General features: G+C 41.1%; 1 protein-coding gene across 1 annotated transcript; it reads right to left on the bottom strand.

Annotated features, from left to right (window-relative positions):
- Nucleotides 1-6,755: 6,755 nt before the first annotated feature.
- Nucleotides 6,756-13,750, bottom strand: T265_14707 (hypothetical protein; the record flags this gene model as incomplete). Its single annotated transcript, XM_009174878.1, has 3 exons — nt 6,756-6,794; nt 12,600-12,840; nt 13,666-13,750. Coding segments are annotated over 3 exons (363 nt in total), but the record flags the coding sequence as incomplete, so codon positions are not given.
- Between the last annotated feature and the right edge of the window lie 432 nt (nt 13,751-14,182).

Raw genomic sequence — 14,182 nt, 5'->3', positions numbered from 1 at the left:
CATAGCAATCACGAAGAACGTGAATGAAAAACTCACGGATATCGATTAGTTCCATAAATTGTATCCTCTTCAGTGGGGCTGCTTTGGCCGCATTAATCAACTTCTTGAATGACACCCCTGATATTGGAGACAAAGAGGATTGGACTTATGCGGCGAAAACAGTGAGAGAAAAATTGCCCGTCTTATTGATTCACATTTTACGGTTTATTCCTCATTACGCGACCGTAGTCATGCACAAGTAAGTCATTGCGTATGATCAACCAACAGTCATCAACCACTCTAGGAAATCGTAGTGAATCATTTGAAGTGATTTTACATCACACTGGCTGTTACGCAGCACTGTGTTCCAATTGATGTAGTGGAAAATACCACGCTTATGCTCCGCAGTACAATTCGATTAAGATGTCCAAGACCATAACGAATCTTGACAGAGGTTTATTTTTCTACAGTGCATTGACGTATTTCTTAAGACACCTCCTCGTCCATAGAATTCTTTGTCAGCTACTTTTTATCAGTTTATTTTTGGCAAACTTGCTTAGGGGAGGGAAAGCTTTATTCATTTCCTCTCATGGCTAGTTTTCATTTGAATGCTACACTAATAATAAATTCAACAGAGTAGGATGCATTGAATTCCATCTCTTGAATGCGTTTCGACAAAATGGCTACACTGTGTACCCCCAGAAGCATCCGATGTTTGACACAAAGCTGTACACCGGAAATTATTGTACTTTTCTTAAGGATCCTGAGTTCTAGTCTAGTCTAAACTCACTGAAAGTGAGCACAGGGAACTGATTCTGTGCTGCATTATGGTGGTCATTTGTGTGAAAAACGTACTGTGCTACGTGACTTGGTTTCTCTTTGTTTGTGGTCTGGGTGTTTAATTTGGCAAAAAATCCTCGAGTGACGTCTTCAAGGGTCACACAAATGACCTTCTAACTCATTCCTCTCCAACAACCCATTGATAAATTAGACTGAAAAGTGGACCTCTATGCAAATATAGGTCAGGTCGCATCTGACCAAGTCAGACGCTGTCCTCACCAACTGCAAAATTGAACATATTTTCGGACATAATATGACTAGCACTCGTCTACCGTTTTGGTAAATCTAATACTCTGGATGCACAGGGATTTCGTCAAGATCAGCTGGATGATGGTATAGATCACAAATAAATAAATAAACTAAGTTTGGTGAGCAAAACATCAAAGCTTCCGACCATGCATTGCATTGCAATTGCGGAACACGCACTGGACACGGGACAGAAAATAGATTTGACTCGAGGACTACGGTCCACGTCACAGAGACTGATAGCCAAGGCGGTAGAAATCCTCAATCATCCCAGCGCGAACGGATTGGAAGGCGTGGAATTGGCTAGCGTGTGGAGAACGGTTTTGGATCAGTCGACCTGACATGTGTTGGTGTGCGGTCATCAGATGTAACAGTAGTCATCATCTGAATTCCACTTGACCTCATCTCCCCCCACTTCAAACTAAATTGTTGGAACACTTACAACCCAACAAAGACCAAGGAAAATCTACGAGTGGCACCCGAGGTAATCATCAGTTGCAGCACCCTGAAGTGGAAGCTTAAGGAACCAAAGCCGATCAGAATTAATTTGAAACTCCCCCAATCCACCGAAACAAGATTTTGACAACATCACTAACCGACAAGAGTCGTTAGTTGACTCTCAACATCACTAGGACGAACATCCGGGGCCAGTTAGCCGCACAACGCTCTTATTTGCAAAATCTTTAAGTGTGTGGTAAAATGTTTTCCGCCAAAATGTTGCATTTTGTTGCGTATGTGCTCAAACCAAAAAACCATCCCAAGTTACGCTAATATTTTTGCAGGTCACCATAATTTCATTTCCACTGAAGCAACCATACCTCTGGCGGATAAGGCTGGTGAAATTATTTCTCAGCATCTCTGAGACCTCGAGATGCCTAAATGGAACTCAAAACTTTGGACTGGTACCCTGAACTCAGTTGCCCGATTGCTTTAGTCCATCAGGGGCACATCACAGCTTACGAAAATGCGATTACATTGTGCAAATACTGAGTACCCGTGCATCTCGAAACCCATCTGACCAGTTTGAGCGGCGCACTGTTGGGAGACATCATGCCTGTTATGGTTAAGTAGAAAAACGTACCGGCAAATACGGTGAAGTTGGTGATCACGTCCGGTATAATTTGAAAGTTCACTGGAAAGATTAGGAAGAAGATGGGAAAACCGGTAAGTAACCTCACATTGCATTTGACAACTTTGGGGTAAGTAAAACGTTTTTGAAGAGTTAGCAGAATGATTTACTCGAGGAGTCATCAACATGAATGCATAAGTTTGTGGTACATACCTCTATATCTCGTACTTTTAATGACTGATACTTTTTTGTTTTCTAATATAACAGACTGTAACAGGCTTCCGGTGCCTAACTGCAATGCCACCCGGGGGAAGCACAGCGGCTGGGATACTGCCAGGTTGCCCAAGCCTAGAACAGGGGAAATCGAGAGGCAGATGTCACAGATCTTCCAGACAGTAAATTTGCGCTCTAACTACCTGAGCCATCTTGCCCTCTTTAAGTCGAATAGAGAATAGAAGATCACTCTTGGTGGAGTATTTCAGCTGGGCAAAAACGAAAAAAGAAGTGGTGCAACAATCCTCTTCCGTGTATCAATTAACATAACTGCTCTTGCCCATCAAGTGAAAAATTCAAAGTTCTACTTAATTTTGATGTATGACCTACAGAAAAGGATATGGTTACAGGCTATTCAACTTATTCTTAATTTGCAGCCCAAGCGTCATAGCTTATGACGCGCCACACATACCTTTTTGCAAAATCATTTGACCTCTATCACCTGTCAGTCCACTCCCCGACGGATACGCACCTGATTGAGACTTTTCCGTAAACCGCTTTGCTGTGTGACAGGCAGAGTTTTCTAGATCATTCAACTGAACACTCTTGAGGATAAATGGTCGAAAGGACTCTTCTGCAGCTTTCAGTGCAATTTCGGCTCCATCCAAACTGGTGCTCTTGCAGCGAACCAACAATTCGGACAGGGTCAGTGTGAGTGAAGAACGTTCCACATAACTTATGTGTGTTCCCGGTAAACCTCCACCACCAAAATGTCGACCATCTGTCGTGTTTAGGGCAATTGAGGTTGCGGCCCAATCTTTGTCATGATCAGTTGGTAATCCATAGGGTAAAAATATCCATTCGAGTTCCAGGAGTGCTAAACAGTGTTAAAAATAAAAAATTTGGACAATCATTCAATTCCATATGACCAACATGTATGACGTCAAAATAGGCATACGAAATCATTCTTTTCGAAAGAGTATTGTGTACCCTCGAACCGTCTCCTACTGATGAGTAAGGCAAAGAATGAAACAGCTGGATAAATTCCATCATTGAAACACAAACATGTTGTGGTTTCTCATCAGAAAAAATCGTACTATCTGCTAGATTGATAGGTGCATCATTACTGCGAACAAAACAACCAATTAAGAGAACTATTGAACAGCTGAATTTGAGATTGCATTGTCCACGTGCTAAGCACAGCGGGATACTGCCAGGTTGCCCAAGCCTAGAACAGGGGAAATCGAGAGGCAGATGTCACAGATCTTCCAGACAGTAAATTTGCGCTCTAACTACCTGAGCCATCTTGCCCTCTTTAAGTCGAATAGAGAATAGAAGATCACTCTTGGTGGAGTATTTCAGCTGGGCAAAAACGAAAAAAGAAGTGGTGCAACAATCCTCTTCCGTGTATCAATTAACATAACTGCTCTTGCCCATCAAGTGAAAAATTCAAAGTTCTACTTAATTTTGATGTATGACCTACAGAAAAGGATATGGTTACAGGCTATTCAACTTATTCTTAATTTGCAGCCCAAGCGTCATAGCTTATGACGCGCCACACATACCTTTTTGCAAAATCATTTGACCTCTATCACCTGTCAGTCCACTCCCCGACGGATACGCACCTGATTGAGACTTTTCCGTAAACCGCTTTGCTGTGTGACAGGCAGAGTTTTCTAGATCATTCAACTGAACACTCTTGAGGATAAATGGTCGAAAGGACTCTTCTGCAGCTTTCAGTGCAATTTCGGCTCCATCCAAACTGGTGCTCTTGCAGCGAACCAACAATTCGGACAGGGTCAGTGTGAGTGAAGAACGTTCCACATAACTTATGTGTGTTCCCGGTAAACCTCCACCACCAAAATGTCGACCATCTGTCGTGTTTAGGGCAATTGAGGTTGCGGCCCAATCTTTGTCATGATCAGTTGGTAATCCATAGGGTAAAAATATCCATTCGAGTTCCAGGAGTGCTAAACAGTGTTAAAAATAAAAAATTTGGACAATCATTCAATTCCATATGACCAACATGTATGACGTCAAAATAGGCATACGAAATCATTCTTTTCGAAAGAGTATTGTGTACCCTCGAACCGTCTCCTACTGATGAGTAAGGCAAAGAATGAAACAGCTGGATAAATTCCATCATTGAAACACAAACATGTTGTGGTTTCTCATCAGAAAAAATCGTACTATCTGCTAGATTGATAGGTGCATCATTACTGCGAACAAAACAACCAATTAAGAGAACTATTGAACAGCTGAATTTGAGATTGCATTGTCCACGTGCTATCTGGTTTTTCTCAGGGAACCAAGTTATTTCAGGTAACATATTCGCTCGATTGGTGGTGCGTTTAACAGCAATATGCGTTTTTGATACCCGCACAAGAGCGCTGTCAGAAATCGGCATTTGGTGAAGCGAGAATAACTCGGCAGCTTTACTGTCAAACTTTTAGAGCCGAAAACTGACCATGATATTTATAGAGACCATTTGACGTCCAACAAAAATACCAGATCTGTAGCTCCACATCGAAGGCTGACAGGTCGATTTAGTCTTTTTCTGGTACCAATTCCAAGGTGCTAAATATCAATAGGACCAATACTTAGCAATCCAAATAAGCTCCGGGCGATGGTGCGCAGTGAATCCAAGTACGGTGCACGTGCAATGCTGCCTTCAGATATGCACGTAAAGAGAGTTTACCGCACATCAATGCTAATGTCATTAGCAATGGTTGCAAGAATTTTCTCACCGATATTCATTGATCGCATTAAAACCAGTTGAAATTTGTCGGTACTTGGTACCAAACGGCTAGCCTTTGGCGAGACACTAGCTGTTTTATCCCACCAGCTACTCGATATACGAGTGTAACGTCTCCATAGTTGCTCCATAAGTTTCCATAATTGTGACTGTATAGTTGCAAACAGGAGATGGTATCGAGGTGGTTGCAGCTCTTATCGCCACTTAAACTCTCCTCTTAAACTGATTTAAATACATTTCCGCACTGTTTTCATGACCACAACGTGTAAGAGCATGTGTTAAAACCTTATGAGACTATTACACTCCTGTTATTTTTACATCATTGAACTCCCACCCGGCATGCGTATTACATGGATTATTTTTCAAACGTGATGTATACCCCCAAACTTTTACTCATAACTTGTAAACTCTCTTGTATGCAGAAAATTCAGCTCCAACTTCTGAACGTTTTCCTCCATTTTGGTGAGCTCACAATTATGATGAGTAACAATTAGGTATATGATATTCTGGTTTTAAAGTAAACAAAATAACAGTGTCATGTCTTTAACTACTAGGGTTCTGTTACCTGATTCATCGCTGTTACTCCTAGTGACTAAATGCACACAGATCAGTCAGAGACCCAATCACACTAGTTTGGACAAACTTGAAGACACTATTTATTAGGTTGGTACTTTGCATTTGTCTGTTTCCTTGTTTCGTACCACGTTAGCATCAACATGAAAGTTATCCAAACCATTACTGGTCTCACACGGTTGACAGATAAATGTACTCCTTTTGTATGGAGTAGTTGTCTGCAAATTCGATAGAGTATTCGAAGTGGAAGTGGTTTAATGTTCATTAGAAATCGGTGAAAGTATTTGAAACTAAGTACGATTTCAGTTATTCTGCAAACTGATCCCATATGGCAGCACCCCGCCACCCTAACTATGGGGTATATTCAAGACCCAGGTGTACACTGTAAATCATATTTTATTCAAAACAATGGTTTCGGCATTGAGTGACTGTTCAAGCAACAGCTTCAAGCACAATGAATAAAGATAAATCATATATCTGAACACTAACGATCCAATCCTAACCAGTCCAAGTTGCTCACATGTGATTTTGTCTGTCAGGTGGCCAGCATGACGTCACATCAAGATTTTTCTGTCATCCAAACAATCGTATCTTACCTCAGTATTTCCGGCATTAGTGTCTTTATTTTGTCCTGCCCAGCATTGAAAAATGCAACAACACTATTTAGATTCAGTAAACATGCACCATGGTGTCAAAAGTATCATTCATAGAAGACGTTTCATCTTCAACAGAGCCCCTAAGTTTGTTATCGATACCTTTTTGGGATAAAACTTGACTGGCTACGAGTATTTTGCAAATAGGAAAAACTCAACACAATGCGAGACTAACAAAGACCAAGGAGCTAGTCTATAGGAGCTTAAATATCATAAGAATACCAAACCATGAGTTATTTTAAAAGCGGTCGGTATTCATAAACCAGAAATTAGCCGAAAGGCTTGTGTGATGTGGACTACCCTGAAATACCTGATATCTAATAGGAAGAGATAATGAGCACACATGTTTTGCCCCTGATGTGCTGTAACAAAGGTCTAGCTGCCAATGTAATTAAAAAAAAGAAAAGTATCGGGATAAAGACTTACCAGGAGCTGAGTCATTTACAGAAGTGAAAAATTGTAGAATCTGCAAACAATGTAAAGAAGATGTATACAGTAGAGCGAGGTTTTGGGCAATGTTTCGTGGCACAATTTTGGTAAGCTTGTCAGAGATTCTTTGTATTGCCTCATTTGCGTTTGAACAATTTTCCTCCTGATCTGGAACCTTTACTTGCAAGTCCAGATCAAATAAACGAAGGCCCTTCATTTGAATTTGGATCTTTTTAGGACCTGTGAGCATTGCCTATTCTTGATCATGCCGAGATCTGATCCCTAGACACGTTAAAGTCAGGGAAGCGTGCTACCATTACCTCATCAACGCACACTGAGTCATCACCCTGAATAGGTGACCGTGTTTACACCATGCGACTGGATTGTCTAACACACGGCGAGAAGGCGTGTGATCTGGGTGTGCCCGTCAACTGATTCATCTGCCAGGATTTCCCACAGGGCAGTCCGATGGACGCTTGAAACCTGTTGGACAATTTCGATTGATTCTAGATGGTTGCCTTTTTGTAGATTTGCTAGCTTGTTCGTGTCCGTGGCCTATGCAATCCAGGATGTGTTCTTCTCGAAAAAAGCTAAAGTTACCCTTCTTCGTTGCTCTATATTCACAGATAGGAATACTCCAATTACTGGTTTAACTCTAAAACTCTGCGGATTATTGTTACACATTCAATAAAGTCATCCTCGCATTGGAACATTTCTGGTGTTTTAAAATGCCTTTTGCATTGCTTTACACTAAAAAATAAACAATATCAATTTTCCGCCTGAAGTTTAACCGAAATGTTGTAACAAAATTCCCAAGCAGTCCCCATCTGAATACAAAAGATAGTAATCAGCGGATACTGTGCACTGCAGATTTCCAGGTGAAAGTTTTCCTACATTTGATCTGGAAATCGTATCACTAGTCTTGTTATCCACATCAAGATATCAGACCGTTCTCGCACGGCATCATAGGTCATGACACTACACCACTAAACGGACATGCATATATTGAATAAGAGCTTGGGCTAACCTTAGTAGCATATGCTTGCTTAAAAACATTGAAAACAGCAACTGTTTGTGATGTACGTTTAAAGTGATCAGCAGGAAAAAAATGTGACAAAGTATCATTTGATAGCCTGCAATCCGCTAACAAACGCGGGCTGCTTGATATTTACTTGAATTCGGTTGATCGATTTTGGGTTGATTATTTCGGAGGACACTGATAAATGTACGATGGTGATGAATCCTGCTGTGATTTATATCAACAACTGTCAAATAAAAAGAATAATTTCCGGTTGACAGAAAACTGTGGCACTCCAAAAGCTGGACACTCATGCTCTGGATTGTTGGCGGCTGAAATATTTATGTTCGCTTGAGCAAATCTCATAGCATCTGTGGGCACAATCAATGCCCCGGGTTAGTTGTTTTGATCGGTAACTCTGGAGAAAATTTGGTATTTTGACCAAAGCAATGATCAGCGTGAAATAACCGAACGTGTGCAAATTCTGTTCATATTTACAAATAGTTGTTCCGAATTGTTGGAGATTCAACTTTCATCTAAGAACTAGATTTCCAAACGATTGTTTTTTATCGCGCCGCATTGGGCACGCAGAGCGATTAAGTGAAAATTTAGGTATAGAAACAAGAACACAATTCACACAGTGGTGGGAGTTTGGCTTGTGGGTAAAAATGATGTTAAACTTTTGGGTTTATTTTGACAAAAGGAGGCCTAGCTGGCCAAAAAGATAGCTTCAATAGTTTTGTTATTTTTCTGTCTGGTGCTCTCGTGCCAAAATTCGGTGCTCGAGAGATTGCGCCGAATCATTTCGGCAGAATAAGCCGGAGCAATATGGTGGTCTGTAGCGTACATGTGAATGGCGATTGCGACTGCCCGTTTTCGGCTAACAATATTTTCAGCAAACCCGTAAAACCATTGTGAGTTTTTGACGCAAACGCTGCTTTATTCGACTTACAGAGTTGGCGGTAATAAAATCAATTAATTTTGTGCCTGATCCCTAGGGATGGAGTATAATTGTTCCTAAACATTACTCTTCTGGACGTCACTCAGAAAGCAGTTCGCTTACAAATGCCACAGGGCTTTAATCCAAGACAGCTTTTATTGGAATCTAGTTTCCTGGATGTATATGGATTTTTAACATTCGCTTGACGACACTGAGCTGGAAAGTTAACAATTTTTTCTTCTTCGAACCCATAACACTTTTTGGTCAGATCTGGGTTGGCGCAGCAATATCACACTTACTCAGCACCGCTACTCCACCAACGAGCAGGATAACTTGGTTGTACAAAATACACAGCTCAATGATGCAACACCCAACGTCACAGTGCTACATAAGTGGTCTTCATTAGTTTCCAAGCATTAACCATTACAAACCGATATTTCACTGAAGCAACCCGATCGAGTATTGAACTAAAATTCCAATCCACAGCATGCAGAACGGGGTAAAGACACTCATGACGGATATTTCATCTATGCTACCGTCACATATACGTTGTCTAGTGAATGGTGACGGACGCGATCGTATGTCAGAGTTATGCAATTAAACCACAGAAATATTACTTGCCCAACGTTCTGACCGCATGAGCTACATAATGACGCTGGATTTCTGTCTCTATAATGACATGGTTTCAAGGGCTGGATAAAGTGCATCTGAAGACTCTGAAAACGTACGGAAATAACTTTTGTTTCAACGTGACCACATCTTTGTTTGTAAGGGATCTGTTATGTGGTTCTTTGCAACATATTCTAGTGCATGTCAACTTTCAGCTACTAGGAAAATGTGCAACGACCACATGCGGTCAACTGGCGCAGTTGTACAAAAGTTGAATTCTCTAATTGTCGGGGTTCTTTCGTAAGCTACGAACAGTTCTGCAAGGAATTGAAAGATTGTCTCCCTTAGCAGTCTCTCGGAGATACTTTTTGTCATTGCTTTCTGTATGACGGACTAGCTGGCTACCTTACCGGAAGTAAAACGTGTAAAATTAACGGCTGCAGTGAATATATAAATAAAAGCGATTTTTTGTTTTATTCAAAAGTATTCCGGTGGTGGTAACCGCGGAATGGCGTGCAACTTGACCCCAAGGATTACTGTTCATAACACTATTTTGAACTTTTTAAAACTGCTAAACTTTTTGATCCGGTTATCAGCTGTCCAGCCTAATTCCAGTTACATATTTCTGGCAAGACTATGTTAAGTATGGGTGGAGATAACTCAAAGCTAGACTGTTGCTTATTGATATCACAGTACATTTGCTTGACGCAGTGCTGCCCATAAGGTTGCAGGGAAGTATTCGAGACCACGTTATTCTTGGAGCTCATCAAGTTCGTGGTGTTCCCAGATTTCCGTTAAGCTAATCTTTTATTTCATTCCAAAGTTCCGAGGCTACGCGTGTTTGCAGATGATTTGGTTTGGACGGGAGATTCAACAAAAGCATAGCGATGTCACCAGTTTATGTTACCATTCAAGTGAATGGGTTGCACGATGGCCGCGTCTCTTTTGCTTGGTACGTCACTGGAGATATTGCAGTATGTCTTCATGACAGAACCCTGTTCCGGAACTGCCCTCTACCTTAGGTAATCGAGAAGGCGAAAAACAGATCGCGGACTATCGGACTCTTCCCAGAAACATTATGAACTGTGTTTAGTCTGAGAAAATAAAATATAGCTCGTTGCTAAGACGAAGGATTGTTTCTTCACAGTAGTAAGTTACCACATGACGCGATAATTTGTAGATTACAGTAAGCCAGAACTTGACATACGTATTAATGCGAACGCCACATTGGGAACACGACAGCCGAATTCACTGCCATTGTTTCATTTCCTTTTCGCATCGCCTGACCATTCCACAGAAGGCTGCTTTTTAAACTAACCATAATTTCAAGAAATCGAGTCTCCAGGGCATTCGCAAGATGCCCTAAAAATCATTATCATGCAGACAACATTGAAGTGGACTAACGAATTGAACGCGGGAAGTCCGGACATCGTGTCTAATGCACGCGCAGAGTCTGGCTACGAATGTCATGCTGATGATTTTTTGAATTGGTTAAATATTGCTGCATCCAGTTGAACAAAATACCTGCATTTTTATAAATCTTACCAACGAATAGCTAAGGAACACCCGGTTTACGATATACTCTGGACGCGTTTGGTTGTGATAATCGGGTTTCGACCATCCTCCTCAACATGAAAAATACCAAGCAGTTATACGATATTGTGGCTTGAAGCCATAACTTGACTTAGTCAACTTTCTCCCATCCTTTTTTTCAAGAGATAGAAGTTAACCAGTCTAGAGCAATTGGATCAACAGTCCCATTCAAGGAACTGGGTATAGATTGCACTTTTCATCAAGTAAGGAAATGTGTCAAGGCGGTTCTTAGCATGCATATTAGGTCGCACTGTGCTGACTGAGCATTTCCACCCGATCGTAAGCACCATAGGTCGGGCGCAGAATACATTGCTAATCCCGTTCAATCCCGAAGATGCCTGGCTTTTGTAGATCAAAAATTACTCCTGTACATTTGATAACATAGCTACATTTCAACATGTAAAACATTTAAGGTAGATACACACAGCCCAGCAAGCTAAATATGCACCTGGTTGTGTGCTGCACAGTAGTGTACGTTGGTTCCCTTGCATATAGGAAAGGAGCAGCACAATCCAACACTTTACTCAGCCGGATTCCTCATTCCTCAGCAGGTCCGGTGTTGTCTGTCAAAGCCAGGTGGTTCTTGTTTCCCGTTCAAGATGCTGGATGATACTTAACTGAATACAAAGCATCCAGAGTGGATTTCTCCCGGTTCACGAAAAGTATCTCCACGCCCATGCAAATAGCACGCCTTTGCAAAGTTTTTTCATTACTATTTTACTTAAATAGCTATAAATGGGATGTCCTAGCCATCAATTAAATGCGAGAAAAAATGTATGTCACGTGAAAGTAGAATGAGCAGCGCTTTATCCCTTAAAAGTGCGAGTCACACATACTGCTCACCAGCCAGTCTAGGCCGAATAGCTTGCTGGCTCAAACCTTGTTGGAGTTTCGTGAGACGCGCGATTCTTGTAATTCCCAATAAATCTGAAACAGCTGGACAGTGCTCTTCGGCTTTCCGGCATGAAACGATTTCAATCACAGAAAGAAATCGCAATTGAAAAGATGCAGCTGTCATACTGGAAGGCTAATTCCTCAAGTGAATCAATTGATATTACCTTCCATAGGAGCTCTAAGGGAATCCTATGTTGAAAATATCTAGATTTGCTTAGGTCGTCGCTTTCTGGATTTGCTAAATGATGGAGGCCACATACTCGTAGAAATTACCAATAGCATACATTTAAGCTGGATTGAGAGGGGACCAAATGGTAAATGTTACACTAGGATGGAAGCATATTGGCACCGCAGCTTGCATCATGCTACTTGTTTGCAAGTTATCCACCTATTACTCTTCCAAATAAGTATTTATCCTTTGATAAAGTCGTTGAGTCATGTATTCACGTTCCTTATCAGCTTTCAAGGCAACATTGGCATCTCATAACACACGCCGCCCCAAATAATCAGTGAAATCATTGTGAAAATGATGAAAAAGTTGGAGCTATGTGCGGCCTATCTCTTGAATACTAGTGATTCTTTTATGATGAGGTTTCCAAAATTTCTCACTTCAACAACCACATATTTAGACCAACAAGGCCACACACATTGAACATCTAACCATGCATCTAGGTACACTTTAAGTGTTGATAATCTTATCACTTGGGAAACGTACCCATTCGTACCCAATGAGAATTGGTTCAAAACACACGGTTATACAAGGAAGTTTCAAACTCTCAGTAACTTACGTCGTAAATGAACAAACTGCTAGCACTAACTTCCGGATTAACTCGTACCCTGAGCGCATGTGCCAGACTGGCATTGATTCGTGTGAGCTCTTGCAATTGATAGGTTTTCAGCTGGTTGGGCCATTGTAATAGTAGACGCAACGTTGACCGAGTGATTAGTCGTTGAGGTGGTGGAACTTTAGCTGACAGTCTAAATTCGATTTCCACGCTCTGAGCGATCTCCTTGTTACTCGCGTGGAAGCTTTATAAAAAAAAGTGATAAATGCGTCAGTGGGACGTGTTTGCGTGTCAGGCAATTCATTTTAATTGTACCGTGCAAAAAGATATGGTAGCGGACAAGTCATGCATATTGGGTTAGGTGTGAAGTCGAAATAGTATCGTTGATCAAACCGCAAAAATTTATCAGGAGACGTTAAATGTAGCTTTCAGGTAAACTGAAAAATTACTGATAGAGTCGGGATGTTCACAACTACGGAAATCTAGAAAGGTGGCCTCTCGTTCTTGGTAAGTTTTGGACTTAGTTTGAATGCTCAGTAGCTCGAATGCGCTGACCGTGATCTGAATGACTATTTCTTAAGTCTACTTATTCCTGATTGCCTGGTTCAAACACAATTCTTTCACTGAACACCAGCGTCTATTCGGCCTTCATTCAACTATGCTAACCGTGGAAATATCGGAAACACTTGCTCACTGGCGGGCTGGAATTCACCATCTGTGAGCGAAACAAACTGGAGAAATATCCTTAACGCGTTTAGAAATCAAGTTTATTCAGATAAAGTGACTAATTTCTCTCGGATTCTAGGGCTGGGTGTATAGTCATACTGCTTACTCCAGTTAAATAGCATGTATAATCTGATTACAATGCTTTGCTATCAATGGATTGGCGTGTATACATAAAATATGAGGATTTTAGTCCACTGACTTTATAGAACAACAATATCTGTGTGTTGTGTGATCAAATGTAATGAACTTATCTAATGCAGAGGGTCACCGAATTCCTCCTAAGTATCATGGGAAATTATATTTTATGGGGAGTGAATAATGGTCAGTCAGAATGGAAACTTACAATAGTGTAGTCGTTTTCTCAACTCTGAGGACGGTTATCACACATACTTCGGCCAACTGCGCATTCCAGGAAAAGGGTGAATCTCCTGTAAACAATTCGGAAAACGTGCGTAGTAATCTTCTTAGTGTGCTACTCACGAGATTGCTGAAAATTCGTCGAGATCCGACTGAGAACATCACAAACGAGAGATTCATCTGGGTTCCCGGTGAGTCTCTCGAAAAAACAAATTTGTTTGCAAATGGGTGTATATCTCGAAAAACAAATTTGTTTGCAAATGGGTGTATATTCGGTAATGCGCGGTAGTTTTCTTTCCTGTACTTTACACAATCTTAGGAAACCAACACAGCAGTAGTAGCAAAGATGGATGTAAGTGCAAAGGGACCTGATAAGAGGCCTTTATGTGAACCCCGTAGATTTAATCGACAATAATGGGTTAATGTATTCAACAAATCGTCGTATAGTGTTGACCTAGTTTCGTTTTTCTCTCAGAAACTCACGCACTTCCACACTTAAGAAC

Source organism: Opisthorchis viverrini (genome assembly GCF_000715545.1).
Source record: "Opisthorchis viverrini unplaced genomic scaffold opera_v5_246, whole genome shotgun sequence".
In the NCBI taxonomy this organism is placed as follows: domain Eukaryota; kingdom Metazoa; phylum Platyhelminthes; class Trematoda; order Opisthorchiida; family Opisthorchiidae; genus Opisthorchis; species Opisthorchis viverrini.
Note: the sequence above shows the minus strand (reverse complement) of the source record. Positions and strands in the feature narration are given on the sequence as shown.